The sequence below is a fragment of the Narcine bancroftii genome, chromosome 3 (genome assembly GCF_036971445.1).
Source record: "Narcine bancroftii isolate sNarBan1 chromosome 3, sNarBan1.hap1, whole genome shotgun sequence".
Taxonomy (NCBI): domain Eukaryota; kingdom Metazoa; phylum Chordata; class Chondrichthyes; order Torpediniformes; family Narcinidae; genus Narcine; species Narcine bancroftii.
This window is the reverse complement of record NC_091471.1, coordinates 210,525,798-210,553,479: the sequence shown is the minus strand read 5'-3', so window position 1 is coordinate 210,553,479 and position 27,682 is coordinate 210,525,798. Positions and strand designations below refer to the sequence as shown.

The following is a 27,682-nucleotide window of genomic DNA, read 5'->3' as shown; positions in this document are numbered from 1 at the left end:
GCTCAACATGGAACTCCGCTGTTGTATGTAGAGTCTGTACATTATTACCCCCATGGTGCTAAAGTGTCCCCTGACAACCCAGAGGTGTGCTGGCTGGTAATTATCCACTTTAAATCACCCTTAGTGGTAGAGGAATCAGGATAGTGGATGGGAACGTGAGGTTGCAAGGAAATGTGGGAAAATGGGATTGGTCTGAGAACTGGTATAGATTTCATGGGCCAAAAGGGCTCCTTCTAACCTGTAAGGAAATATGAGACCTCTGAAAAATGAAACAGTATCTTACGGGGCAGTATTTAAGAATTCCCACTGACAGGAGTCGGACTTGGGGCATTGCAATTGATGCTGGTCCGACTTGTGCTGGAAAAGCATGACCATGGTCATCAGTATAAAGCACAGGCTGGTCCAGTCTTACTTTGTGCACCAGCTGCATCTCACGCCACAGAAAATAAACAGATCAAAACCGGATCTCTCCAACCAATGCTTCAGGTGTGGCGTTGCAACCAGGATGTTCGTGCATGCAACCTGGTCATGTACCAAGGTGAAGCCCTTTGGGGTAGATATAGGCCAAATCCTGGAGAAAATTATAGGCAAGCGATTCCCGCAGGACCCAGAGTTATTCCGACTGGGAAATGTAATGGACATAAGGCTTACCATGAAGCTGTCCAAATTTCAAATCCAATTTGTGTTAGTCACATTGGCAGTGACCAGGAAGTGCATTGCAATGACTTGGAAGTCCGACTCTAGTCTTAATATCGAACGATGGAACAGGGAAATGCAGAGCTGCGTTCCTCTGGAGAAAATAACTTATAACCTGAGAAACAAATACGGTACCTTTCGTAAGATCTGGCAGCCATACATGCACTACATAGGCCCATGGCGGTGATTGGTTTCCCCATTCCTTGCTGTGGCTTCCTCTCCCTCACACTGATCTCGATCAAGGAAAGTCAGGAATGAGTATCGGCCCAGAGGCCGCCCACTGAGCTGCGACAATCCCTGACCCTTGTTACTTAGTTTCCTGGTGTTAAAGTTTTATTGTTGGTTGAAGTTTGAGTGAGGGTTCTTGTTTTATGTGTGGGGGGAGGGGGGTTGGTAGAGACACGGGCTTGTATATATAGTCATAAAGAAAATGAGTATACGTATATTTGAATGTGAACTGCCATTGTTGGCATGACACTGTATATGGCTGTACAAGCTTGTGTGAAAATATAAATAAAATTATAAAAAAGAATTCCACTTATAATCAAGAGTAATAGGAGCCAGAAATGCAATTACATGGTCGTAAGTAGTTTTAAAGCCCAAAAGTCCTTGGGAAAACACTGACCTCTTCCCAGAATTCATGAGGTCTAAGACAGGAACACACATTTTTAAAATCATTATGCTCCATTCTCAGTTAGCTGGAGAACAGTACAACAGTAAATGTCTTGCAGAGGGTAGTGAGACTTGTATATGCTGGTGCTCCATTTCAAAGTGGAACAAAGTGATTATTTTAGCTCAAAGAACATTGCAGTTAACTAAGCCATTGCAACATTTTTAAAAGCAAAGATGCAGCCTGGGCTATGCTGTAAATTAGCTGGAGATATGTGACTTTGCCTTGCTTTTAGTTCTGCTTCTCTGTGAAACTTATTTGCAGATGCATTCCCTTACACAATTTTAGCTCTTGAAAATGCTCCAGGAAGGGATGGAATTCACCACTGGGTAAACATCCTTGTGCCTGTCAGTGAAGAGTAATGGATCAGCTTGCAGAAGTTTTTGTTCTGTTATCAGTAATTCTTCAGATCAAACACACTGGCCTGCACCTGATGTTAGGTTAATAAACGGATAGTACATCCATGTTTATAAAGAGGATGGTTAGCATCAGGATGTGCGCTTTGAACACTAAAACCACAAGTTACTTAATGACTCTTTCCTTTGTGCTCCAATTTGCAGGTAATATTAAAAAATACTCAGAGCTACTTATTACAAATATCATATATCAATGGTGAAACAGTATCCCCCTTAGATTAGTGTGCATCTCAGAATTTTATGTTTTCATACATCATTCAAAACTGGCATTAGCAACCCCACCATCTCGGCTGATAGAGCTTGATATCTAAATATAGACCAGACATAGCGTTATACAGCACAGAAACAGGCCCCTCGGCCATCACACCCTGCTGACCGTTACACCCACTTACTATTTGCCTACATTGAGACCATATCTTTCTATACAAATGACGTGACATGTAAAACAGTGATAACAATTTGGCTGCCTGGTTCTAAGGGAACAACAGAAAATGATGAAAACGCTCAGTAGGTCAGGTGATATGTGTGAGAAAGAGCTTCCAATATTTTCAGCTTTTGCTTCAGATTTTCAACATCTGCAGTTTTGTTAAAAATATCTTCAGCTGGTTTCTAGTGTTACTTAATTTTATTTTTCCTGGTTAATGGAAGTTTTGGCAGGAGATATAAAGGGAAGGGGGAAATAGAGAAGCTTGGAGACTTTTTTGAAAAAAACTGTTGGATTTACCCTTACCACAAAGATGGGAATAATTCATTTAGGTCAACTCTCTGCCCAGAACTCACCTGTTGCATGGAACCATTGCAAATTCATATAAAGTGGGTCAGATTTGATCTCTGAGTTGCTTTGATTATAGTAAAAACACCTTCCTTCTCTTTACTTATACCTTGAGGAAGGACTCAGGGCCGAAATGTCAGTAATATATCTTTACCTCCTATAGATGCTGTGAGACTTGCGGAGTTTGTGAGACTTGCTGAGTTCCTCCAGCATTCCTGTGTGTTTTTACAGATTTGATCTCTGATCCATGCTGGGGATGAACTGTAACCCAATCAACACTTGACATATGTCTCCACCATGCCCAGCTAGGGGAGGTAAAGCGGGCTGTACTGCATTTGAATTTGAAAAGGGAAGATCATGCAGGTCTGACTCCTGATTGCCATGGAGTAACTGTAATTTGATGATTCTGCAAAACCCTTACTAGAGTGGATGTGCATGGACATTGGGACAATGGGAGACTTGACTTGTAATGCCACATGTAGTGGTCAATGACAAAGCTTATACACATAATGACCAACTAAACAGTTGCAGTCTTCATTTCATTCCTTCTTCCATCAAACATCCATTGTTATTTGTTTAAAATAGCAAGATTCATAAATGCCACATAAACCGCAGGGTTCTGTTCTGTGTGAAACAATTCACATTTTAAAAACAGCTCCTCCGTTGGAGGACTGGCCTGGAAATTCAGATAGCTTTGCACAACTATCCACTGCTGGATCAAAATAGTGCAACTCTCTCCCTAAAAGCTTTGTGGTACAGCTAGACTTCAAGGAAAACAACGATTCAAGAAGGCAGCTCACTACCACCTCTGAAAGGCAACTGGGGAAGGGGAATGCTGGGTTAGCCTGAAAAGCCCACACCCCTTGAATGAATAAAACAACAATTGATGTTAATGACTAGTCGTGGATAAGCATGAACTTGATGGGTGAAAAGGCCTGTTCCCATGCTTTATCTCTCTATAGCTTCTCTTACACAGCTGATAAAAGACAGGAATTAACTGCCTTTTAACTGCTTCACCTGCCTGTACAAACGCAACAAAAGTGGGATGGAGGGGGGTCATTTTCATCCCATATCTGATACTACAAAGGCAGGTAGTATCAGAGCCGATGTGTTTCACACAGCTCCAGGACGGTCAAAGGCTGTGGCACATTGATGAAGCATCGCAGCCCAGCACGTATGTTATACATCACACAGGATGCTGACGCTGTAATACGACAGGTCCCGGCTTCTTTTGCTCCAGGATGCCGGCTAGCTTATGTAAAAGGTTGCACTGACCCATCATTTCTTGATTCATATAACCACTTACAGCACAGAACAGGCCAGTTAGGCCCTATTAGTCCATGCCGTAGCAAATCCCCAACCTCCTAGTCCCACTGACCAGCACCCGGTCCATACCCCTCTAGTCCCCTCCTATCCATGTAACGATCCAGTCTTTCCTTAAATGTAACCAATGATCCCGCCTCGACCACGTCTGCCGGAAGCTCATTCCACATCCCTAGCACCCTCTGCATAAAGAAATTTCCCCTCATGTTCCCCTTATAATGACCACAGCCACTTTTAAAGATGGATCATTCACAAGCCAATTAAATGGGTTTTCTGTGTAAAAAGACCTTATGACTCTATAAAATGGGTCATTTAGGGTTGTTAACATTCCTGCAAAGCCTGGACTTTTCTAAGTACAGTAAAACCCCTGCTATTCCAGAATTCAAGAAGCCAGTAACCTCAAGCAGCCAGTGAAAAACAAATCGCGAAAAATAAAGAGGTAAAAAAATACAAAGTTTAAAGTTGACGCACCTTGCTGTTTGTTTGCCAATCGTGCCAAATGAAGTCACAAGCAAACATAAAATTATCTTAACAAGTGGCCTCTTCCTGCTTCTGATTCATATAATTAACATCTTAACTCTCAATCAACGAGGCAAGGATAATAAATCCCTTATGAAATTGCAAATATTGATAAGGCTGGGATTGCCACAGGAAAGTGGTCAAAATTTCTATAAAGATCTCTTTCCTGTGTCAAATTTGCATCAGAGGAAGACATAACTGAAGACAAAGAAGCCCAAACTATGAAGCATGAGCCAATTTTGGTCCTCAGTATACAAAGGAGAGCTCAAGGCCCCTCACCTTTGTGGATGGTGGAGAGGGTGAAGAAAGTGAGATGTGAAGAATATTATTAGGGGTGATAGGGAATGGTGGTGAGGGTGTGTAGACAGATGTTCATGAGGGATGGGGTTTGAAGGACTGACGAATGAAGCAAGACCAGATTAACTAGGGTAATACTCATTGGAATTTAGAAGAATGAGAGGGGATCTTAATGAAACAATAAATTCTGACAGGAGTGGACAGGTTAGATGCAGGAAGTCCGAACAAGGAATCACAGCCTCAGGAGAAGGGGGAAGCCATTTAGGACTGAGATGAGGATAAAATATTCACTCAGAGAGTTGTGAACCCATGGAACACCCTCCCCCCAGAAAGCTGATATTAAAACACTGATATTCAGCACCTATGGGGATTGGTAGATGCCAGATAAGTGTATTTTCCGGTTGCTTGAGACTTACTCTTTCAATGACAAACTAATACACCTGCATTAAGAATAAACAGTTTAAAAAAGAAAAGACAAAAATAATACACTGTACTAACACTAAACAAATTTCACCTGCATTAATATATAATCCTTAAAGCATTTTACTTTATCTTCAGTCACATTCTTTGAAAACATTTAACCATCACTGCATCTGCTAGTTCCTCCATGGAACCGTCCTGAAGATGAACAATAACGTAGATAATTTACTCTCCCCATCCCCCAAGTTTTCTCTGAATACCTCTGAGGATTAAAAACCTCTTAATGTTCTCCTTCATCACTTCCCATTGGTTCACCGATAAGTCAAAGAAGGGTTTATGGTTCTCCAATATGCATACTCTTTTTTTTAGTAACTTTTTATTTATTGCACTAAGAACCATATCAATAAAAATATGTACAAATGTTTCTCATTAAATATACACAGTGACATTTTCCCTCTTTTCTCCCCCTACCCTCCCTCTCCCCCTTCCCACCCCTCTCCAAAACATAAAATACAAAAAAAAAATCTTCACTCAAAAGAAAAACGAAAAAGAAAGTCGTGTCGTCTACTTTTACACATTAAATCTGATCATGTTTATCTTCTTATCACTTTAGGAGATGGAGATGGAGGTCTGAGGCTGGCATTTTCTGTCATATTTCATATATGGTTCCCAAATTTGTTTGAACAATGTATAGTTGTCTTTTAAATTATTCATTTCCATGTACTATTATTGTATTTTTAGGTTCTCTTCCATTTTCCAGGTTGTCATTATACATTTTTTTTTGCTACTGGTAGGCCTATTATAATAAATCTTTTTTGGGCTCCCTCCAATTTGAGACCGAGTTCTTTACCTCTTATATTATTTAAAGGAAAAATTTCTGGATTTTTTGGTATGTTGTTTTTTGTGATTTTGCTTAATATCTGACTTAGCTCTTCCCAGAAAGTATTTACTTTTGTGCATGCCCAAATTGCGTGTATTGTTGTTCCAATTTCTTGTTTACAGCAAAAGCATCTATCTGATATTGTTGGGTCTCACTCTTTTAATTTCTGAGGTGTAACCAATTATATTGTATCATACGTAGTCTTGTGTTTATTGTGTCCTTCATAGTTCCAGTACATAGCTCTTCCCATGTTTCGTTCTTTATCTTTATGTTTAAATCTTTTCCCCAGCTTTGTTTAGGTTTGTAACTTATTTCATCATTTTCCTTGCATTGCAGTTTAATGTACATGTTTGTTATAAATCTTGTAATTATCATTGTATCTGTAATTATATATTCAAAGCTGCTTCCTTCTGGTAGTCTCAATCTGCTTCCCAATTTGTCCTTTAAATAAGCTTGCAAACATTGTACCATGAGTTATTCCATATTTGTCCTTCAACTGTTCAAATGTTAATAAATTATTTCCCAAAAAACAATTTTCTATTCTCTTGATTCCTTTTCCCTCCCATTCTCTAAAAAATAAGTTGTCAATTTTAAAAGGGATTAGTGGATTTTGTGTCAATAGCATTTTTGGTATTTGGTAATTTATCTTTTTTCTTTCTATGTGTATCTTCTTCCATATCTTAAGCAAATGATGCAGGTTCTGGTGAGTTCTTATATTGCACCAACTTTTCATCCCATTTATAAAGTATATACACTGGTACCATTTCTCCTATTTTATCTAGTTCTATCCTAGTCCAATCCGGTTTTTCTCCCATCTGGTAAAAATCTGATAAGTACCTTAACTGCACGGCTCTGTAATAGTTTTTGAAGTTTGGTAACTGTAATCCACCTTGTTTATATCTCTCTGTTAATTTGTCCAGTGCTACCCTCGATTTTATCCCCTTCCATAAGGACTTCCTTATTATTCTCCTTAGTTCTACAAAGAATTTCTCTGTCAAGGGAATTGGTAACATTTTAAATAAGTATTGTGGGAATAGGTTCATTTTAATGCAGTTCACCCTCCCTATCAACGATAGCAGTAATTCTTTACAATTTTCCAAGTCTTCCTGCATTTTCCTTATTAATGGCTGATAATTTAGTTTGTACAAATGGTTTAGGTTATTGTCTATCCTGATACCAAGATATCATATTGCTTGTGATTGCTATTTAAATGGAGATTCTTTTTTGAGCTCTGTATAGTCCACACTCCTCATTGGCATCACTTTGCTCTTATTTGTATTTACCTTGTACCCAGATATTTCTCCATACTCCTTCAATTTCTTGTATAACTTTTTTATTGATCTCTCTGGTTCTGTTATGATGTCGCCTGCGAATAGACTAATTTTATACTCATTCTCCTTTATTTTTATCCCTTTTATTTTCCTTTCTTATCATTTCCGCCAATGGTTCTATTGCCAAGGCAAACAATGAGGGGGACAATGGGCATCCCTGCCTAGTTGATTTGCCCATTATAAAATGCCCTAATCAAATTAATATATTTTTCCGGAAGTTTAAATTTCTGTAACACTTCAAATAAGTAGTTCCACTCTACTCTGTCAAAGGCTTTTTCTGTGTCTAACGCAACCACCACCATTTTATTCCCTTGAACTGAATGAATTAAATTACATTATCTGCTGTTTGTCTTTTCTTGACAAATCCAATTTGGTCTTGTTTTACTAATTTTGGTACACAGTCGGTCAATAAGTTTGCTAATAATTTTGCTATTATCTTATAATCTGCATTTAGTAAGGATATTGGTCTGTATGATGCTGGTGTTAATGGGTCCTTCCCCGTCTTGGGTATTACTCTGATTATTGCTGTCTTGCATGATTCTGGTAAGTTTTGTGTTTCTTCCACCTGCTTCATTACTTCCAGGAGGGGTGGGAATCCTCCCCTGGTGTTTTATTATTTGGTAGATTTCTTAATATGTCCTGTACTTCCTCTATTTCAAACGATTTTATCAGTTTACTTTGATCCTCTACTTCCAGTTGTGGCAATTCGATTTTAGCTAAAAATTTATCTATTTTATCGTTTTTTTCCTTCGTTCTCGGTTTGGTACAGTTGCTTATAAAATTCTTTAAAGTTTTCATTGATCTCTATTGGGTTGTATGTGATTTGTTTATCATTTTTCCTTGTCATCAATACAGTTCTTTTAGCTTGCTTTGTTTTGTTGTCAGGCCAATATTTTATGTGTTTTTTTCTCCAAATACATAATACATTTGTTTTGTTTTCGTTATGTTCTTCTCTACCTTGTATGTTTGTAATATTTCATACTTTTTTTTGTCCGCCTACACTCTCTTTTTCTTTATATCCTCCCTTTTCACTAATTCCTTTTCTGTAATTGCTATCTCCCTTTCCAACTGCTCTTCTTCCCGGTTGTATTCCTTTTTCATTTTGGTTACATAGCTTATTGTCTGTCCTCTAATGAAGGGTTTCATTGCATCCCATAGTATAATCTTACCTTTTACGGACTCTGTGTTTATCTCAAAGTATGCTTTAATCTGGCATTCAATAAACTCCCTAAATTCCTGTCTTTTAAGTAGCATGGGGTTTAACCTCCATCTATATGCTCTTAGTGGGATGTCTTCCCGTTCTATTGCTAATAGCAGGGGTGAATGATCAGAAAGTAGTCTAGTTTTATGCTCAGTTTTCCTGACTTTCTCTTGAGTTTAGGCCGACAACAAAAACATATCTATCCTTGAGTATGTCTTGTGCCTACTCGAGTAGTATGAATATTCCCTCTCTCTTGGGTGCTGCCTCCTCCATATATCCATTAGTTTCATTTCTTGAATTGATTTAACCATGAATTTGGCCACTTTATTCTTTTTGTTTGTTATCTTTCCAGTTTTATCCAACACTGGATCAAAATTAAGGTTAAAATTCCCCCCCCCCCCCCCACTGCCCCCATCCCCATCAGAATGTTTCCCTGTGTATCTTCTATCTTCAAAGAGATATATTGCATAAACTCTTGATCTTCTTCATTAGGCATGTAAATATTGAGAAAATTCTGAGTATATCTGACACTTTATCATTACATATCTTCCCGCTGGGTCTGCTATTTCCTCCTTTATCTTGATTGGTACATCTTTATTAACTAGTATAACTACACCCCAGCTTTTGAATTGTATGATGCTGCTATGTTCCGCCTCGGTTAGATGCATTACCTGTACAAATGCTATATCTATTTTTTCCCTTTTTGAATAGTGTTAGTAGCCTCTTCCTTTTAATTTGATTGTGTATTCCATTAATGTTTATGGTTATATAATTCAATATAGCCATCTTATTCCTTTGTTTTCACTTCTTTTTTACCTCCTCAACTCCCCCATCTCTTTTCTTCCATTATAGTTTTTTAAAATTTTCCTTATTTTTCTCAATACACGATAACATGCTTAAAACACAAAAAAACCCCAAAAATCCCCACAACAAATAACACAAAGTTTTTTTTACCCCAAATAACATTAAACCCCTCCCCCCCCCACTTTAGATTGCCCCTAGTCCCTTGCTGGGCAACCACAACTCCCCTTTCCATTTGGTTTGCGATAATACTCGCAAGCATCAACTGATTTCACAGTGTCGGTTTTTCCCCCCCTCCCCAGACCCCCCCCAGAGAAACACTATTCAATTTCTATACATACAACAAAGCTCTCTTTTTTTTCCCTCCCTTTCACTTCTCTTTTTCAATGTTAAACCTCTGTATTTACATTGTCTCTCTTTTATATTACTATGCATTTTTATACATTTTCTTGCCAGTCTTTTTTCTTGTAACTCCTCCTCATCTCGTTTCCTGTCCAGCAACTGTTCTGTGAATCCTTGGGCTTTCTTAGGATCCAAGAACAGTCTATTCTGTTCCCCAGGGATGAATACTTTAAGTACTGCTGGGCGTCGCAGGTCATTCCTCTTCTTTAAAAGTTCAAAACTTATGTTTGGGTAAAAAAAAATGTGTCCCTTATATTCCAATGGCTGTTTGTTTTCTCTTACTTTATTCCTTGCCCGCTCCAGTATGTTCTCTCTTGTTGTATATCTTAGAAGTTTTATTAAAATGGATCTCGGCTTTTAGTGTGGTTGTGGCTTCAGTATTAGTGCTATGTGTGCCCTTTCTATTTCTATTTCTTCTTGTAAGTCTGTCGCTCCCAACACCTTCTGGATCCATCTTTTTATAAATTCCTTCATGTCTGTCCCTTCTTCGCCTTCTTTCAGACCCACTATTTTTATGTTGTTGCTCCTACTGTAGTTTTCCAACATGTCAATTTTCTGGGATAACAAACCTTGTCTCCTTGATTTCTTTATCTTTTTCTTCCAGTTTTCCTCTTAATTAATTTATTTCCATTTCTACAGCTGTTTCTCGCTCTTCCACATTTACTTTTCCCTATTTCTTTCATGGCCAACTCTACACTTTGCATTTTGTCTTCTGCTCTTTCCATTTTCCTTTCAATTGCATTAAATTCAAATGTTAACATTTCTTTTAATGACCTCATTTGGTCTTCAAAAAAGTCTTTATCTATAGTCTGTCCATTTCCTTTACCTTCTTCTTTCCTGTGTAGACCTTGGTCTTCTTTCTTTTCTTTTTCTGTGTCTGTGTCTTCTTCCTCTCTTCTCTGTTTCTCTTCAGCTCTTTCTGGTGAGCCACTCCTGTCTCTTTGTCGGGCCTCTAATTGCAGGGTCTCTTGTGGCTGGGTCTCCTGCTGCAGGACGTCCCGTTGCTGGACACCCTGCCGCCAATCGTCCCCTTCCTGCTCCTCGTATCTTTGCTCGCCCCTCTCCTGTTCTTGCCGACTCTAGGCATCCCCCAGTTGGGCGCCCCACTGCTGTCCGTCCCTCGGCTGGGCCACCCTCCCGCTGGCGTCTTCTTTTTCTTTTGTATGCGCATTGCGCATGCGCGACTCCTTGTGCATGCGCTGTTGTGCATTTTTGTCTGGCACTGAGATCCATTTTTGTAGTCCGCCAGTCGGGAGGTCACCGCTCCTCCAGGAACCTACCAGCTTCAGGGGTCGGTCGATCCTCTTCACGGTGGCTCCCTGCTCCCGTGTGGAAGTAAGGTCATCTTCTTTCTTTTCCGGGGATTTTCTTTCTTCTCTTTTCTCTGTCATTCTGGCTTTCTCTTTTTTCAGCTCCATCTCCTGGACTTTCCTTGTTACTTTATCTTCTTTATCTTGTGTTTTGTGCTTGTTTGGCTTTGTTTTATTTGGACTTTTTTTGTTTTCTCTGGAGAGGACTGGTTCTACTCGACCGGCCACTAGTCCATCACATGATTCCCCCATTTGCATAGTTTCTCTATGTTCTCTGGGGCCAACAGCTTCACGTTCAGTTTCCACGTTCCATGCCACCTTCTAGTCGTCCTGCAGGTGACGGGAAGCGTGAAGGAGGTAGTGGGAAGAGAAGCACACCGGCTATTCACAATGTCGACAAGAAGCTCAATTTAAATGGACAGACAAGATTAAATTGATAGTAATTTGATAGTAATTTGAAAAAAATATTTAAATTAAATTATATTCCAATATTTAAAAAGATAGATGAAGACTTAAAGAGATGCATAAATTTACCTATTACATTCATTGGGAGAGTTAATTGTATTTTCCAAGAATTCAATATTTATTTCAAACTTTACCAATATCTATATATCAACAATTTTTCCAAGATTTAAATAAACAAGTTAGGAAATTTCTCTGGAAAGAGAAAATGGTAAGAAAGTCATTAGAAAAGTTAACTTGGAAATATAAACAAGGGCGACTACAACTTACTAATTAAAAAAATTATTATAAAGCAGCATAATTAAGATTTCTAGTCTCCATGTTTGTTAAAATTAAACCATCCTGGGTGGACATTGATTTAAATAAGATAGGAGAAATTATATCAGAGGAGTTCATTTATAAATGGGAACCAAAATCTATAACAATAAAGATGCTCCGATATTAAAACATTTGCTTTGTAGAGCTGGACACAGCCAAGAAAGGCTCAGCCACCATGTTGAAAGTCATTAACGACTGTTTTATTCAAATTCAGCGTGCGCCCTTTTAAGGGCAGTGTGAGCTCAATCACCACGTGCATGGTGATGTCATAATCGCTGCCCCAGGCATGCGCTGGGCAGGAGACTTGAGGCAGGGAGAAACCCTGACAGCGCCATCTACCCAAGGCTGCCCCGCCGCGTGGTGTTACACGCGGGGCTGGTTCGCCATGAGAGAGAGAGCGCCACCACACAAACCCCCCCCGAACCAGCTACGCATCCTGGGTGGGTGGCCCTAGCATTTGGGCATGGCCGTCTGCACCGGCCGTGATAGTCCAACTGCGCTGTCTTCAAACGGTCCACGGTGAAAAGTTCGTCTTTACCCCCTATATCCAAAGTGAAAATCCTGCGGGTCTGCTGGAGGACCTTGTATGGACCTTCATACAGGCATTGCAAAGGTGCCTTATGTTCAGTTTTGGGCCATGCCGAACAAATTCCGCCGAGTCCAGCTCTTTGGGATGATGTGTCGGCTGAACGCCATGATGCGAGAGAGGCGGGGGGGGGGGCTAGCAAGGATAATTTCTTACCGAGATCCACCAAAAGGTTCACGTGCTCGGATGTGACGTTGGGTTCTGGGCCAAAGAACTCACCGGGCAGCGAGAGCGGTGGGCCGTAGACCAGTTCCGCAGAAGACGCCTGTAGGTCCTCCTTGGGTGCTGTTCTGATGCCGAGGAGGCCCCAGGGCAGTTTGTCTGCCCAGCCTGGGCCGGTGAGGCAAGCCATGAGGGCAGATTTCAAATGACGATGAAACCTCTCCACCAAATCATTTGCTTGCGGCTGGTAGGCTGTGGTGTGGTGGAGTTTAACCCCCAGCTGAGCCCAGAGCCCAGAGCACGGAGATTAACTGGGTGCCCCGTCAGTGGTTATATGCACCGGGACTCCGAATGTAGTGATCCAATGGCTGACTAGGTTCCTGGCGCACGTCTCTGCGCTCTTTGATGGGAATGGCTTCTGGCCATCTCGTGGTCCGATCGACTATTATGAGAAGGTAGCGCGCTTCTCTGGACACCAGCATGTGGATGTGCTGAAATCTCCGCAGGGAGATTGTCCGAGACTGGGTCGAGGTGTCCGATCCCGACCAGGTGGGCTGCGGCCGTGCTCCACCCGCAGGGTTGCTGAAGGCATCGCACAGCTGTGTGCCCTTTACCGTCTCCATCAGGAGTCTGGAGGAGATGTCCTGTCCGCTGTCAGCCCCGCTGGATCGTCCAAGCTTCATCAATGATGCAGTTGGTCATCGGCCAGAACGACCTGCCTGGATGTCACCAGCAACAGTGGGAGCTGCTGGAAGATGGCCAGCCTCTCGCTCCACACGGACAAGATGCACACACTGTTCAGCCGGAGCAGGGGGTCGTGGTACATTAGGTTCTTCACGAGGAGACACCCCCCAAGAAGGCTCTGCGGCACCTGGTGTTCTTAGGCAGTCTGATCTCGGAAGCTAAGCAGGCTCAGGACTGGTCAGTATTTGAAGGGGAGACCACCAGTATTTGTGAGGGACGCTGGACAAATACAGCACCAAAGTGACGACTCTCTGTCTGCCTTCTGGTAAGTTTCATGTATGTTACATTCTAAATGTAGTTTTACATGACAATAATAGAACCTTGACCTTTACCTTCTCTTTAACCTCAGTAATAACTAAGTTGCCTCCCTGCAGCAGGACTGATTGCCCCCCCCCCCAACCAGACAACCCATGGGGTAACTCACCATCACAACCACCTCCGATAGTTGCTGAGGTGTGGCAGCCCACACTCTTGTATGAACTTCACATTTGCCTTGACCTTGGCAAGGAATTGTAAAGCATTTACACATTGTGTAGTGCGTGTGGCAGTGTGCACATTAAGGGTTGCTATTTTAATCTTCGAGTCCAAGTCCATAGATCCCGCAAGATTGCTGTGAAGGTTGACGGGGTTGTTAAGAAGGTATATGGTGTGCTGGCTTTCAGTAGTCAGCAAGGGGGATTGTGTTGAGGTGCCACAAGATAATATTGCAGTTTTATAAAAATCTGGTTAGACCACACTTAGAGTACCATCTTCCATTCTGGTTAACTTGATATTTTTAGACATATAGCACGGTAACAGGACATTTCAACTTTAAGTTAAAATTATAATTTGAGCCGCAGAGAGCGGCCTCAAAGTCCATGCTGCCCAATTTACACCTCATTAACCTACACCCTTTTGAAGGGTGGGAGGAAACCAGAGCCCCCGGGGAAAACCCACGCAGACACAGGGAGAACGTACAAACTCCTTTCAGACAGCATGGATTCAAACCCCGGTCCCGATCGCTGGCAAAGGTGCAAAGGTGTTGTGCTAACCTCTACACCAACTGTGCCACCCTACAGGAAGAATGTGTAAGTTTAAAAGAGGGTGCAGAGGAAATTTACCAGGAGGAAAGGCTGCGTGACCAGGGTTTCCTTTTTATCGGTTAACAGGTGATTTAATAGATGTGTAGCTGGATATGAGGGGTTAAATAAGGTGGACAGCCAGCACCTTTTCCCCAGGGCGGCAATGACCAATACCAGAAGACATCCATTTAAAGTGAGTGGAGGGAAAATGAGGGAGATGACAGAGGTAGGCTTTTCCACTGAGAGTGTTGGGTGCTGGAATGCACTGCCAAGGGTGGTGATGGTGATGGTGATATAATGGGGGCCTAAAGACACCTTTCTGAATGTACCATGGCCGGCTCAAAGGCGCCGATTCCATTCCTTCTCGGGGAAGGATAATTGGCAGAGCATTGCGCTCCACCACCTGACCTGAATGTACAGCAGGGTTGGCGGGTGGGAGTCATCAGGGCAGTGGGGGCCGGCAGGAGCTGTTGGGGCAGCAGGAGGCATCAGGGGGCGGCTCGTGCGGGCTGTTACAGCCTCACTGGGCTGCTTGGGACTTTGGGGCCGCTCTCTGCGGCTCAAAACATGGCAGAGCAATGGCTGTCTTCCCTACCCATAATCCCCCATACAGTTGGAACTGTTCTTGGAAAAACAGAGCGGTTCCAGCTGGGTGGGGGATATGGGAGGGGAAGACAGCTATTGCTCTGCCACGTATTTATGACGGGTGGCGCTACGGCACCAGTTGCCCGCCTCCAACGGCTACGAGGTGCCTCTGGATATAAATGTGGTGCAGGAGCAGCCTCTTAGGGCTGCTGTCTGAAAGGTAAGTTATAAGTTTTCAATCTGCTCTTGTAACTGGCCTCCAGGCGGAGGTCTGACAGGAAATGGCCTTAATTTTCATGTTTGAATCTACAAAACTGACAAATGAATGAAAAACCAATTTGCTATTGAACTCCGAGTCCTAGAATGAAGAGCCTTAGCGTGGATGAAAGTGTCACAAGCCCTTTGTGTTAGTTCTTTTAAAACTGCGTGAAAAGATCTAACAAAGACTTGAAGCTCAGACTGGAAATATGCCCAAGCAGATTCGAACATTTTCATTCCATTTAATTCCAGGTCTGTTTTATTTTTGTTTTGTAGTGCACTGCACAAAATTTGTGTTTAGGTGCAACCTGACTGTATAATTGACAATTTGCACCTGCCTAACACCTTTAGCACAAAGAAGCAGGTCAGGAGCTTTTATGGAGTCATTAGGCAAGGGCTGCCGGAAACCCAGGAAGAAGGATGGTTTAGGAATGGCAACTGAAAGTTTGATCAAAGGGATGGTCCTCGATAAAAGAAAGACATGCATTTCCTTGTCACTAAGACCTCCCAAAGCCAATGACAGTCACCGTTTTATTGTTAATTTGCAATACAAACCAATAAATAGCAATGTGATTATAAGCAGATCACCTGGGTTTCATTGTGTTAGCTAACAGATATTGGCCAGGATATATAAAAATTAAAGGGAGTGAGGTAGATATAGTTATAGAAAAGATAAATACAAGGAGGTGTCGCAGGAAAAAGCAATGAGGTTGAAGAAAGGAACCTTGAAAGATAAAAAATCTTCCACATTTTGAGAGAACAAAGGCATGTATAAAAGACAAAGGGGTCGAGTGGATGTGCAGCATGGAGAGGGCTATGGAATTAAATGTGGAATATTAAGAATGTTGAAGTGGGTTGTCCCAAATCACCCAGGGCAGAAATCCCAGTGACCATACCTCTGTTCATCTCGTTTTTTCTCTCCTGTGTTTCCTCTAGATTTCTGGATGAAGGTGAAGGGTTTCTGGTGTGATTTGTTGTAGAAAAGAAGAAACTCATTCAAAATAATGAATTTTAGCCTCTGTCATGTGCTATTTGCAACTTCCCAGTACTCTTAATAGTTTAAGAACTGTGAATCAGGAGTCATCAGCTCTCGGATTATTTAAAAAATACCCTCACAAGATATTTTTAACACACCTTCGACATGTACGGGGGGGGGGGGGGGGGGGGAGGGTTGTAGGTCAATCAGGTGTAACTGGGCAGCACAGGCTCATGGTCTGAAAAAACCTGTTACCGCGCTGTATGTCTAAATGTGAAATTTACAGATGTGGATAAAATAATATAGACAATGCACTGATGCAATTGAAAAAGAAAGAGGGTGACGACACCTGATGATACTAAACAAAAAAACAATTGATTTGTGCTTTCACCCTGCTCCCAGAAAGGGCGGGTGAGGGGTGCTTCCTAACATTCTCAGGTTTCTCCACATATGGAATGAGTATTTGTAAGTTAAACACTTACAAATGGTAATGCATCACATTTTATTCTTATTCTTCTCTGACCAGCTGAATTTAAAGGGAGCCATCCTTTTGTTTCAGAGCCCTTTTACCCATGGACAGACTGTTTACATAGCTTTCTTCTCAGTTGTTTGCTTATGGAAAAGAGGGGGTGTGGGGTTTGTTCCATACAAAGAAAGAGGCCCCGCTAGAGCTAATAACCAATAACCTTGTCTGATGTGATCATTAACCTTGTTAGAAAATGCAGCAGGCTCATTTCAGTGACAGGCTTGGCACAAGAGTGAGATTTGCATCAACTACATAGTTGGCAAAGCCAAAGGTTTTAACCAGTGCTGTGAATTTAATCCAGTCTTCCTGCTTCAGTTCAACTTCAGCACAGACTGAAAACATTTCAGGATGAGACTTCAGCAATTCTTCCACATTCTTCTTCTTGTGTGCACAAGTCTTCTTTTGATCAGTGGACAAAAAGCAGGTGAGCATTTCCAACAATTTTAATCTGAGGATGCTGAGTGTAGAGCACTGTTTAACGGTCTCAAAAAATCTAATCATTCTTACAGTCATTACAAGGTGTAATAGTGTTTGATCTTTAGTCAAATCATGAGGTGAACCTTTTTGATGAAAAAAACAGGTGATTGGAAATAATTTTGCAGCAATAAGTTGTGTTTCTTCTCATAAAACTCACTGGAAATTGAAGAAGTACGTTATCCCCAGTTACAATGCATGAAATCTTCTAGAGACATTAAAATCTTCGCACATCTAAAATGCTCAAAAGTTTAAATATCATTTCTCAGAAAATCTTTGAGAAGTGGGAGAGGTGAAATGCCTGTACAGGTGTAAGAAACCAGAATTTGAGTTATGCAGTCCTGAGCCCCTGCCTCAGGGAATGTCCAAGTTAATTTAATATTAGTTGGCAAATAACCAATTTGATTCAATTCTTGCTTTCAGGTAAAAAATGGAGAAGGAAAATACAAAGGCACAACTGTTTGCAAAGAAGGTGCATGCCTCTCCATTCAAGAGTTCCCTTTCCCTAAGGTACGTAACATAGGAACATAGGAAGTAGGAACAGGAGTAGGCCAAAAATGGCCCATCGAGCCTGCTCCGCCATTCAATAAGATCATGGCTGACCTAATTTATGACCTACCTGCCTTCTCCCCATATCCCCTAATTCCTTTATCATGTAAAAATTTATCGAACCGAATTTTAAATATGTTTGATGAAGCAGCCTCAACCACTTCCCCTGGTTAGAGAATTCCAAACATTCACTACTCCCTGGGAAAAACTATTTTTCCTCATCTCTGTCCTAAATCTACTCCCCCGAATATTTGCAACTGCAAGTAAACATGTCCATTTATTGGAATTATTTGGGCATATGGATCACCAGCTGCTCACGTAGGAAGCAGACAAATGTGTTACTGTGGACTGGTTTGCTATTTGTAACCTTAGAGATTTTTAGCTTTAGTTATTTTTTTTATCCCAGCTCCTTCCTTATCTTGCCTAGTGGAGAAAACCCGGTTGTTTTTCTGCTGGTCTCAGTTTGAGCTACTACATTCCTACAATACAAACCTCCATTGAAATAATGCCCAGGTAACACTGGACAACAGATCTTTTCAAAATGTTTTCACCCCGAAAAAGAATTGGGGATAATGGTAGACAACTTCAAGATGAACACTAAAGATAATCTCAGATTTGCTGTATCATGTAGGAAGTTGGAGAAATATTAAAATAACTATGATTGAATTTAGCTGGTTTAATTGTATAATGATGCAATTGCGTTAGTTCAACTGACCTAAAAATGATTTACTGCTGATTTTTATTTGTACTCAGCATCTGATGCCTCTCGTGTCAGTGTCTAACAATAATTGGCCAGCATTGATGGATTCCAGTTCCCCTGATACCGCTTTTCATTAATCGCAATGCCCTGGTGAAACCTTTTACAATGTTCAACCCTGACTGTACCAAGATCAGCAGGGAAGATGTCCAAGTGCAAATGCAGAAAATGAATTTTCAATGACATATTGCACTTCAAGGTTTTGTATGCTTGAAGTAGACAAAGAATGACAGGAAATCACAAAAAATAGGTTAGATCTAAAAAACGGTCTTTGATCAGCAGCCTAAAATCCATGAAATATACCCAAAAGTATTCAGCTAAATCTTCGTTGTCCAGTGTAGTCACCCCTGCCTGTTGATCACTTGTGTCTATTTATTCTGTAGTACCTTTGTGACAACTACTAACTCAACTAAGTACAGATAATTCCAAAAAAGCATTTCTATGGTATTAGGGCTATTGGCCAACTGATACCGAGTCAAGGTACGATTCAATTGTCAGGTTTGTTATGACTTCCAGTGGGATGTAATAGATTTACAGACACAGAAACAGGCCCTTCGGCCCACTGAGTGCATAAATGTGAGAGAACTGGCCTCAAAACCCTCCTCAGGCAGTGTGTTTAAGATTTCAACCACTCTCCTGAGGAAAAAAAACTCTCTTGCCCGTCTAAATCTTTTACCTGTAAAAATAAGCCTTTGCTCTGCTCATAGAAACCTCACTACCTCCCCATCCATGTCTTTCATGATTTGCTATACCTCAATCAAGCCACTCCTGTTCTCTATCCATTTTTTCTGATCATAACTGAAATGTTGTCAATAACTTGCTCTCTGTTCTGTGCCCTGACCATTGAAGCCAAGTACCCTATCTGTATCCTTATCCATCTTATCTACTCATGATATTGCTATCAGAAATCCTTGGGCACTTACATCAAGGCCTCTTTGTTCCTCAGTACTTCCTTGGAGCCTAAGAATGCATCACCTCTGATATTCAGGGTTTAATTCTTTCTGCCAATGTTTCCAACTCATCAATATCATTCAATAGCTGAAGACTATTCTCAGTGTTAAAACACTGGCAATTCTCACACCATTCCTTGTACCTGTTTTAAACAAAATTAAATATTTTAATTGTTGGAACAATTGCAGATTTACAACTAAATACAATTAATATACAGTAATATCTCTGGTATCCGGTATCTACAGGGATTGGTAGATTCCAGATAAGTGAATTTCCTGATTGCTTGAGACTGTGAGGTGGGCCAATTTTAAACTTTTGTATTTTTTACCCATTTGTCTTCTGCAATTTTTTTGTCGGTTTTTTAAATTCCGGATGCAGGGATTTTACTGTATTTATATTTTTGCATCCAATACACTTAGTGTTGTACATTCTACAATGTATTTAATTTAAAATATAACATAGACTTTGTCCTTATGTACTTTGTGTGAGGAGTGGGGTGACATGGCAATGAAAAGTTACTGGTCCTTCCTGCCCCCATCTAGTCCTACAATAAATATGTGCTTCTGGAGTATGGTGGTCAGCAATGTTTGGTCATGTGTCACTCTTTCTGCTGGATGACAGCATGCAGACTTTTCCATCCCGATATTTTTCCTCCAGGAGCCTTAGACATTGTTACAGTCTGCCTGCAATGTAAACTGAACATAGGCGCTCTGCAAAAATAGGCTAATGAATATGCCTGATTCCCTCTAGCCCCCGCCGTCCAGCCCCCCCAACTGTCTGTCGAACCCCCCCTGCTCCTCACCCCCTACTCCCAGCCATCCATTGGCACATCCCACACCCCCAGCATCTGTTGACCCTCCCACTTCCTATTCCCTAACTCCAGCCATCCATTGGCTCCTCCCTACCCCATAGCCTCTACCACCAGCTGTCTGTCAGCACCCCCCCTCTCTTCCTCTCCCTCCTCCGGATATCCACTGGCCCTTCACCCCTCCCCCCTGGCCTCCAGTTTGCAGAGCGCCGCACTGGCTCGCGGCAACTGCTCAATGCAGGACCAATGGCTGTCTTCCTTACCCATAATCCCCCACACAGCTGGAACCGCTCTGCCAGAGCCAGAGAAGGAAGACGGCCATTGATCCCACATTGAGCCAGCCACCAGCTGCTTCTCTCCCACTGGGTGCTGGGGGCTGAGAATCACCTTTCCACCTAAGGTAAGAAAGGGCTCCCACAGGGACGGGGACAGGGACAATGGGATGGGGGTGGATGGGGAACTGGGTGTTCTCCATCTGAAAACGGAGAATATTTGCACATTTTAAAAACTCAGTTATATTTCATTCAACCTGCCCCCATCTCAAACGCCCAGCCTCCGAAATCACAGCAAGTCTAGTGTAAACGCCCTGCCTGTGTGAACAGCCATTCAGGCATTAAGTATGCTCATTTCTTATGGGAGATTAACGTTACATGTGTAAAAACCATGATTGTTGTCTGTTCTATCATGCATCCTTGGCAGCAGGGGTCTGTTACAAGTTGTCATGTCCCTGTGGCACTGAGGTTCTGAGTAACAGAACAGGGAGAAATTCAGATAAGACTGCATCAGTTTGCCTGTTGGACAGTTCCAGGAATTGTCTGCCTGAGAGAAATGCGTAACCATGTTCCCCCCCCACCCACTCCCATCCCTCCTTTCTCGTCTCTTGCCTCACTTTTTGGATCAACCACGTTGAATACCGTCGAACACCGTTGAATACCGTCGAACACCATCATGTGGTGGAGCACCTTGCAGTGCAAACTGTGGGAATAGATCTCCCTTTTATAGAACAGGTTTACCCCGAAGGGAAATTTGTGTCACTTCTCTTCTGATGTTGTTAGATGTAGGATTATTTCAAATATGAACCAGCTCAATGCCAATGAACTACTCTCCGGAAGAGAAAGGCAATCCAAATAACAGTATTCTAAACTAAGATGAATTTAAAATATTATCTTCATTGTAATACCCATTGGCTTAAATATCCAGCCCTGCACATTCTTTGTTCCCCTTCTGAGTAGACCCTAATTATCACACTTTGGGTGTAAATGTCTAAGAGACAATTGCAGTTGGCTCCACTGCAATAAATTGCAGGTGTCTTCACATTCACTCAGAAAAAAAACCATTGCGCCCATTCACAGGCTTTTAAAGACATTAATACCTTAACTGCTGGCCCACAGCTAAGTGTGGTCTCAAATACTTAATCACATCACATGTGCATGCCTAATCCATCAGGATGGTTTTCATGTGTCAACATGCATGGCTAAGAAAACATAATATAGGCTAACCTCTAGATCTTTTTTTTAAACTTTATTTAAAAGATTTTTGAACAGTATACAATCAAATAACAAAAAAAACCCCAATTTATATAATATAAACAACAACAACCCCTCCCCACCCTCCCCCCTCTTCAGCCAGCTCCCTTAAGGGGATCCAAATATAAAAACAGAAGAGAATATATACAATATTTCAAGGTATTTCCAAACTCATATAATCCAAATAAGAAGACCACATTTTAACCAAAAAAGGAATAATTATCTTGCAAGATACATGTACTTTTTTCCAACGGAACACAAGCTTTCAATTCATTATGCCGATGTGCTATATTAATCTCCACATTATCTTTCCAAGTACTAGCTACACATTTTCGTGCTACAGCCAACACTAAACGTACAAATGCAATCTGAAATTTATTCAACCCCAATCCCTTCAAAGAGACCAAATAACCCAACAAAAAAATCGATGGGTCTAATGGTAATTTAATTTTGAGTAATATTTCCAGAACCAACCTAATGCCTTCCCAAAATGGATGGACTTTAACACAAGACCAAACGGCATGTAAGAAAGTTCCAATACATAATCCATATCTAAAACAAGAATCCGAATGACTAAACCCATACTTTTTTCAGTTTCTCTGGAGTCAAATATAACTGATGTAAAAAAATCATAGTTAACCATTCCATATCTTACATTCGTCAGTTTAGTTACACTTTCATAACACATAACTTCCCAATTCTCTTGAGGGATAAGTTAACTCACTTTTCCATTTAACCCTTGATTTCTCCCATTCCGCTTTATCCATACTTTCTTGTAACAATTGATACATATCCGAAATATAACCTTTCTTTGGTATAGAGGAAATCAAAGATTCAAATTTTGTCAACATAATTCATCTCTTTACCATAATTATCTTTTATCAGAGCTCTGAGTTGATAATACACAAATAAAGAATTTACAGATATATCAAATTTCTCCCTCAATTGGTTAAAAGAAACTGTCCTTCTTCAAAACAGTTCTGAACCCTTAGAATTCCATCTCTTTAAATGATTATTGAATGTTGAAAAAGGAATAAGCTGATTATGATATAACAGGGTTTGAATTGATAATTTACCCTTCAATCCTAAAACCATATTTCTTTTAATCCATATCTTTAGCAAATGTTTTAATACCGGCATATTACATTCCCGCAATAAGTTCCTATTCCACTTAAATATAAACTGGTGTACCTCAACTTTAGAAATACAAGCCATTTCCACCTTTGCCCAACTCGGGGGTTGGTCCATATCCATCAATCTACTAACAAATTTCAACTGAGCTGCTTCACAATAATTTTGAAAATGAGGTAACTGAAGTCCACTTAATGCATATTTCCATGTAAGTTTGTGCAAAGCTACTCGTGCTAATTTTCCCTTCCGTAAAAACTCCCGCACCGCTCTATTCAGATCCTGAAAAAAGCCCTTTGAAAGTAAACATGGTATCGACTGAAACAAATATTGAATTTGAGGAAAAATATTCATTTTAATACAATTTACCGGACCATTTAAAGTTAACGGAAGATCTTTCCATTTAATTAAATCTGGTTTGATCCTTTTTAATAAAGGAACATAATTTAATTTATATAAACGTTGATGATCTGCATTTACAATTACTTGATCATTGGCAGAATCATGGATTTCCCATTGGAAAATTCACCTTCATGTCCTTTTATCGTCCTTGAAATAGATAAAAATCTGCTTCAAATCCTGTATGTAGTAACTGTGAGTAATTAGGAATGCTAACAGAAAGTAATTTCTTATTATTAAGGAAAGGAAATTATGCTTCAGTTTTGTAAGATATTGGTAGGAATAGATGTAAAGTACCGTGCACAGCACTGGTCTTCTTTAAGGAGGGATATCAATGCATGGAAAGCAGTTCAGAGATAAACACGAGGTTACGTATGATACAATATAACTGGATACACAGGCTATACATTACACCTCAAAAGTTAAATAAATGGGACCCAACAGTATCTGACAGATGTTTTCATTGTAAGGAGGAAACGGGAACAACAATTCATGCAATCTAGACATGTGAGAAAGTAGAAAAATTTTGGGAAGATCTAAACCAGATATTAAATAAAATCACAGAAAGCAATATACCAAAAAAAACCCAGAGATCTTCCTCCTAAGTAACATAAAAAACAAAGAATTTGGACTTGATTTGGATGGTGCACAAAAAAGATTTGTTAAGATAGCTCGAGCCGTAGCAAAAAAATGTATTATGTCAACCTGGAAATTGGAAGATAATTTGAGAATACAACAATGGTATGGAGAAATGAATAAATGTATTCCATTAGAAAAAATAACATATTATTTAAGAAATAATATTCAAATATGGGAGCCATACATGGAACACAATAGAGAAAACCTACCAGGGACATCTACCACCTAAATTAACGAAAGGAGAAGGAAATGAAAGGAATTGACTCAGTGGGAATTTCTTGTTTATTTTTATTGAACAACAACATTGTTTGACTGGTTTAATGTGTCTTAGATTTTGTACTTTAAATGAATGGGGGGGAGGAGGTAGGGAGGGTGGGATGGGAGGAGGGAGGGGGGGAGAAAATGACACTGTATATATTTGAAAAGGATAATGTAAGTATCTTGGTCAATGTGGTTTATGGTGTGAAAAATAAAAAAATTTAAAAAAATGAAAGCAGTTCATAGTACTAAACTCACTCAGTGTGTGAGTGGCTCAGGTTAGGAGTGGGAGCTTTGGTGTGAAGAGGCTGAGGATGAATTTCTTTCAGGTATGCTAAGGTCAGGTAAGATCTTTGCATTTAAACAAAGAATAGTTAATAGAGGAGATGGCAGCTAAGGCAGGTGAATGAATGGTCCAAAGGTAGGATGTGGGAAATCTAGGTCTGCACGATTGTCCCTGATGACTACAAGAGGTGCATCCAGCTGTAGCTCCTGGGAGACCGAGTTAGGGACCTGTAGCTGGATGAACTCTGGATCATTCAGGAGGGAGAGCCAGTGATAGAGAGGAGCTTCAGATTGTTAGTAACCCCCAAATGTCAGGAAGCAAGTAGCTGCGTGATAGTTAAGAGAGGGAAGGGGACTAGGCAGATGGTGCAGTGCACCCCTGTGACCATTCTCCTCAACAATAAGTAAAACATTTTGGATACTGTTGGGGGGATGATCTACCAGAGGGCAAGTTGTGATGGCCATGTCTCTGGCACAGAGGCTGGCCCCTCGGCTCAGAAAGAAAGGGGAGAGAGCTATGGTAATTGCAGATTCATTGGTTAGATGAACAGATAGAAGGTTCTGTGAAGGAGATCAAGGCTTCTGGATGGTAAGTTGCCTCACAGGTGCCAGGGTCAGGGATATCTCTGATCGAGTCCACAGAATTCTCAGGTGGAAGGGTGAGCAGCCAGATGTCATGGTCAACATTAGTACCAAAGACCTAGATAGGAGTAGGGATGAGGTCCTGAGTAGGAAATATAGGGAGTTAGGAAAGAAGTTGAAAAGCAGGACCTCAAGGGTGGTAATCTCGGGATTGCTGTCTACGCCACATGCTAGTGAGGTTAGGGAGAAGAAGTTGTGGTACATGAATGTGCAGCTGAAGAGGTGGTGCAGGGATTCAGATTTGTGAATCATTGGGATCTCTTCTGGGAAAGGTTTGACCTGTACAAAAAGGGACAGGCTGCACCTGAACTGGAGAGGGACCAATATCCTGGTGGGCAGGTTTGCTGGAGCTGTTGGGGAGGGTTTGAACTAGTTTGGCAGGGGTGTGGGAATCAGAAAGTGAGTGCAGATATTAGGGTAGAAGAACTAAATCATGATGCAATGTGTTCTGAGTTGGCGAGGAAGGACAGGCAGGGGACAAAACATAAATGTAGCAGTTAGAGGGGTTGAAATGTGTCTATTTCAAGACTAGGAGTATTAGGAATGAAGGGGACGAACTTAGAGCAGAGATCACTACAAGTGTCTAACCTTTTATCCAGAATTCTGAAAACCGGCAATTTCCAAACACCAGTACTTTTTTTGGTAGATGACATCTGCTCATCAAAGATGGAATTTGGCACCAAACGTGATGCGACACAACCTTCGCTCAATTACTGTGTATCCCGTTGCATTCCGCTACTTTATAAGTGCTTCTGAATCATCTATACTGATGCCAGTCCACCGTCACGGCTATTTCAGTCGGCCTGGCAGTGGCTCAATGGCCATTGTCACTACCCATAATCCCCCACGCATCTTGGAGAAATGGGAATGTAATATAACAACCTTGTGGAAATCCTTCCCATGAAACTGAGGACAATGTATGAGATGTGAATAGGGTTAATTCCTTTCTTTACAAATCAATACCATAAAGCAGCATATATTTAAGTATTTAATAAAACCACTTTGGCCTAAATAACCAGCATAAAAATTTCCATCTTAATTAGTACTTCTCAGAGTAATGTGGTGGTTGCTTTTGCACTTTTTTTTCCCAAATGCCAGAATGCAAGGTCAATGGTATTTTAACTGAGATTGACAGATGTTTATGAGGAAAGGATCTAAGAATATGATTCAGTGAGTGGTAAATGAACTTGAAGTTTTCAGTCATGGAGTAAATAAATAACACAACAGCCTGAAAGGGATATTTCAATCACCTACAAAAAGCAGAGCAGCCAATTCAACTAATAATGCAAAACCTTGTTTGATGGAAATTTGTTAGCCAAAGGGTATTCAGGGCTAGGAACCAAAATGGATGGCACTGGAATACAAATGAGCTTTGCTCCTGTTGAAAGCACAGGAGTTGCTTGAATGGTTCACTACAGTTTCTATTTGAAATGAAACCAACAGACCGGATCAGCGTTCTGCACAAGCTCATTATAATAAGTCACATCCTACTTATTTGGTTAGACATCCCAGACCATTTCTTGCATTCTGCTGATTTCAAGCAGCTATTCCTGCATCAAATCCTATAAATACAATATTGCCTTTTAGGATTTGATCATTGTACAACAAAGGATTTGCAAACATCAGCCATAGCAACTCTGAGACGAAAACTAACCTCGAAACATTACCAGAGCTAGAAGTTGAGATAAGTGGGTGTGGGAAACGACAAGTGAGAATTGGCAAAATAAAACCTGACATTAAATAAATGACCAAAAATTAAGTCTCAGCTCACATGACAGTTCATGGAATAAAACATTATTGATATCTTAATTATGTTTTTTTTTCCCTCTTAAAATAATAGAACCAATGAAAACACACAGAAGGATGCAAAACATCTGCTACTCCCTCACTATCTCGAATGCTCAAGGTGGAGTGAAAACTGAAATGGACTGTTTATTTCAAAAGAATTCCAACTGGAAAGAATGACATCTTTTTTGATGTCAAGATATTCACTCAAGACTTGGACAAAGAGTTCACGTTACTTAATAAAAATGCAGTAAAATATCATAGAATCACAATCTTGAAATGTTTGTCAAAATAATTCTCTCCAGATAATCATTATTTCCTGGGACAAAAACTAAAATATGAACTTGGCTGTAATCTCACTTAATCAAGTACATGAATCAACAATTGAAAAAATTGAAAGTACATGGTTTAGCAATCTATACTGTAGTTTAAATTAACAACAATGGATTCACGCTAATTGTAAAATAAAACTAATTTTTCTCAATTATAACGTGGCAGCAGAATGAGTTTTTTTTTAAAAAGGAGGTTGAAGTAGAAATCAGCAATAAAATTACAAAAACTTATTTAACCATCAAAATATAATACATCCATCACTTAGATTGGAGATACAGGCAAACCCCAAACCTACTTAGAGCACCCAGAGGAAACCCAGGCAGCCAAAGGGAGAACATGCAAGCTCCTTACAGAGAGCTCCGATTGCTGGCACTGTAAGTGTTGTGCTGACCACTACTCTTGTGCCGCCCTAAACTTCTGCAACGAGATATT

General features: G+C 40.6%; 1 protein-coding gene across 1 annotated transcript; it reads left to right on the top strand.

Annotated features, from left to right (window-relative positions):
• Positions 1 to 27,364, top strand: apela (apelin receptor early endogenous ligand). Its single transcript, XM_069922879.1, has 4 exons — positions 1 to 96; positions 17,032 to 17,140; positions 17,614 to 17,700; positions 26,973 to 27,364. The coding sequence occupies exons 2-3, from the start codon at positions 17,065 to 17,067 to the stop codon at positions 17,697 to 17,699; spliced, it is 162 nt and encodes a 53-aa protein (XP_069778980.1). The 5' UTR covers positions 1 to 96; positions 17,032 to 17,064; the 3' UTR covers position 17,700; positions 26,973 to 27,364.
• Positions 27,365 to 27,682: the final 318 nt, after the last annotated feature.

Coding starts and splice junctions, on each gene's coding strand:
- apela (XM_069922879.1), top strand. CDS start 17,065: ATGAGACTTCAGCAATTCTTCCACATTCTTCTTCTTGTGTGCACAAGT. Junction 17,141..17,613: donor GATCAGTGGACAAAAAGCAG/GTGAGCATTTCC, acceptor TCTTGCTTTCAG/GTAAAAAATGGAGAAGGAAA.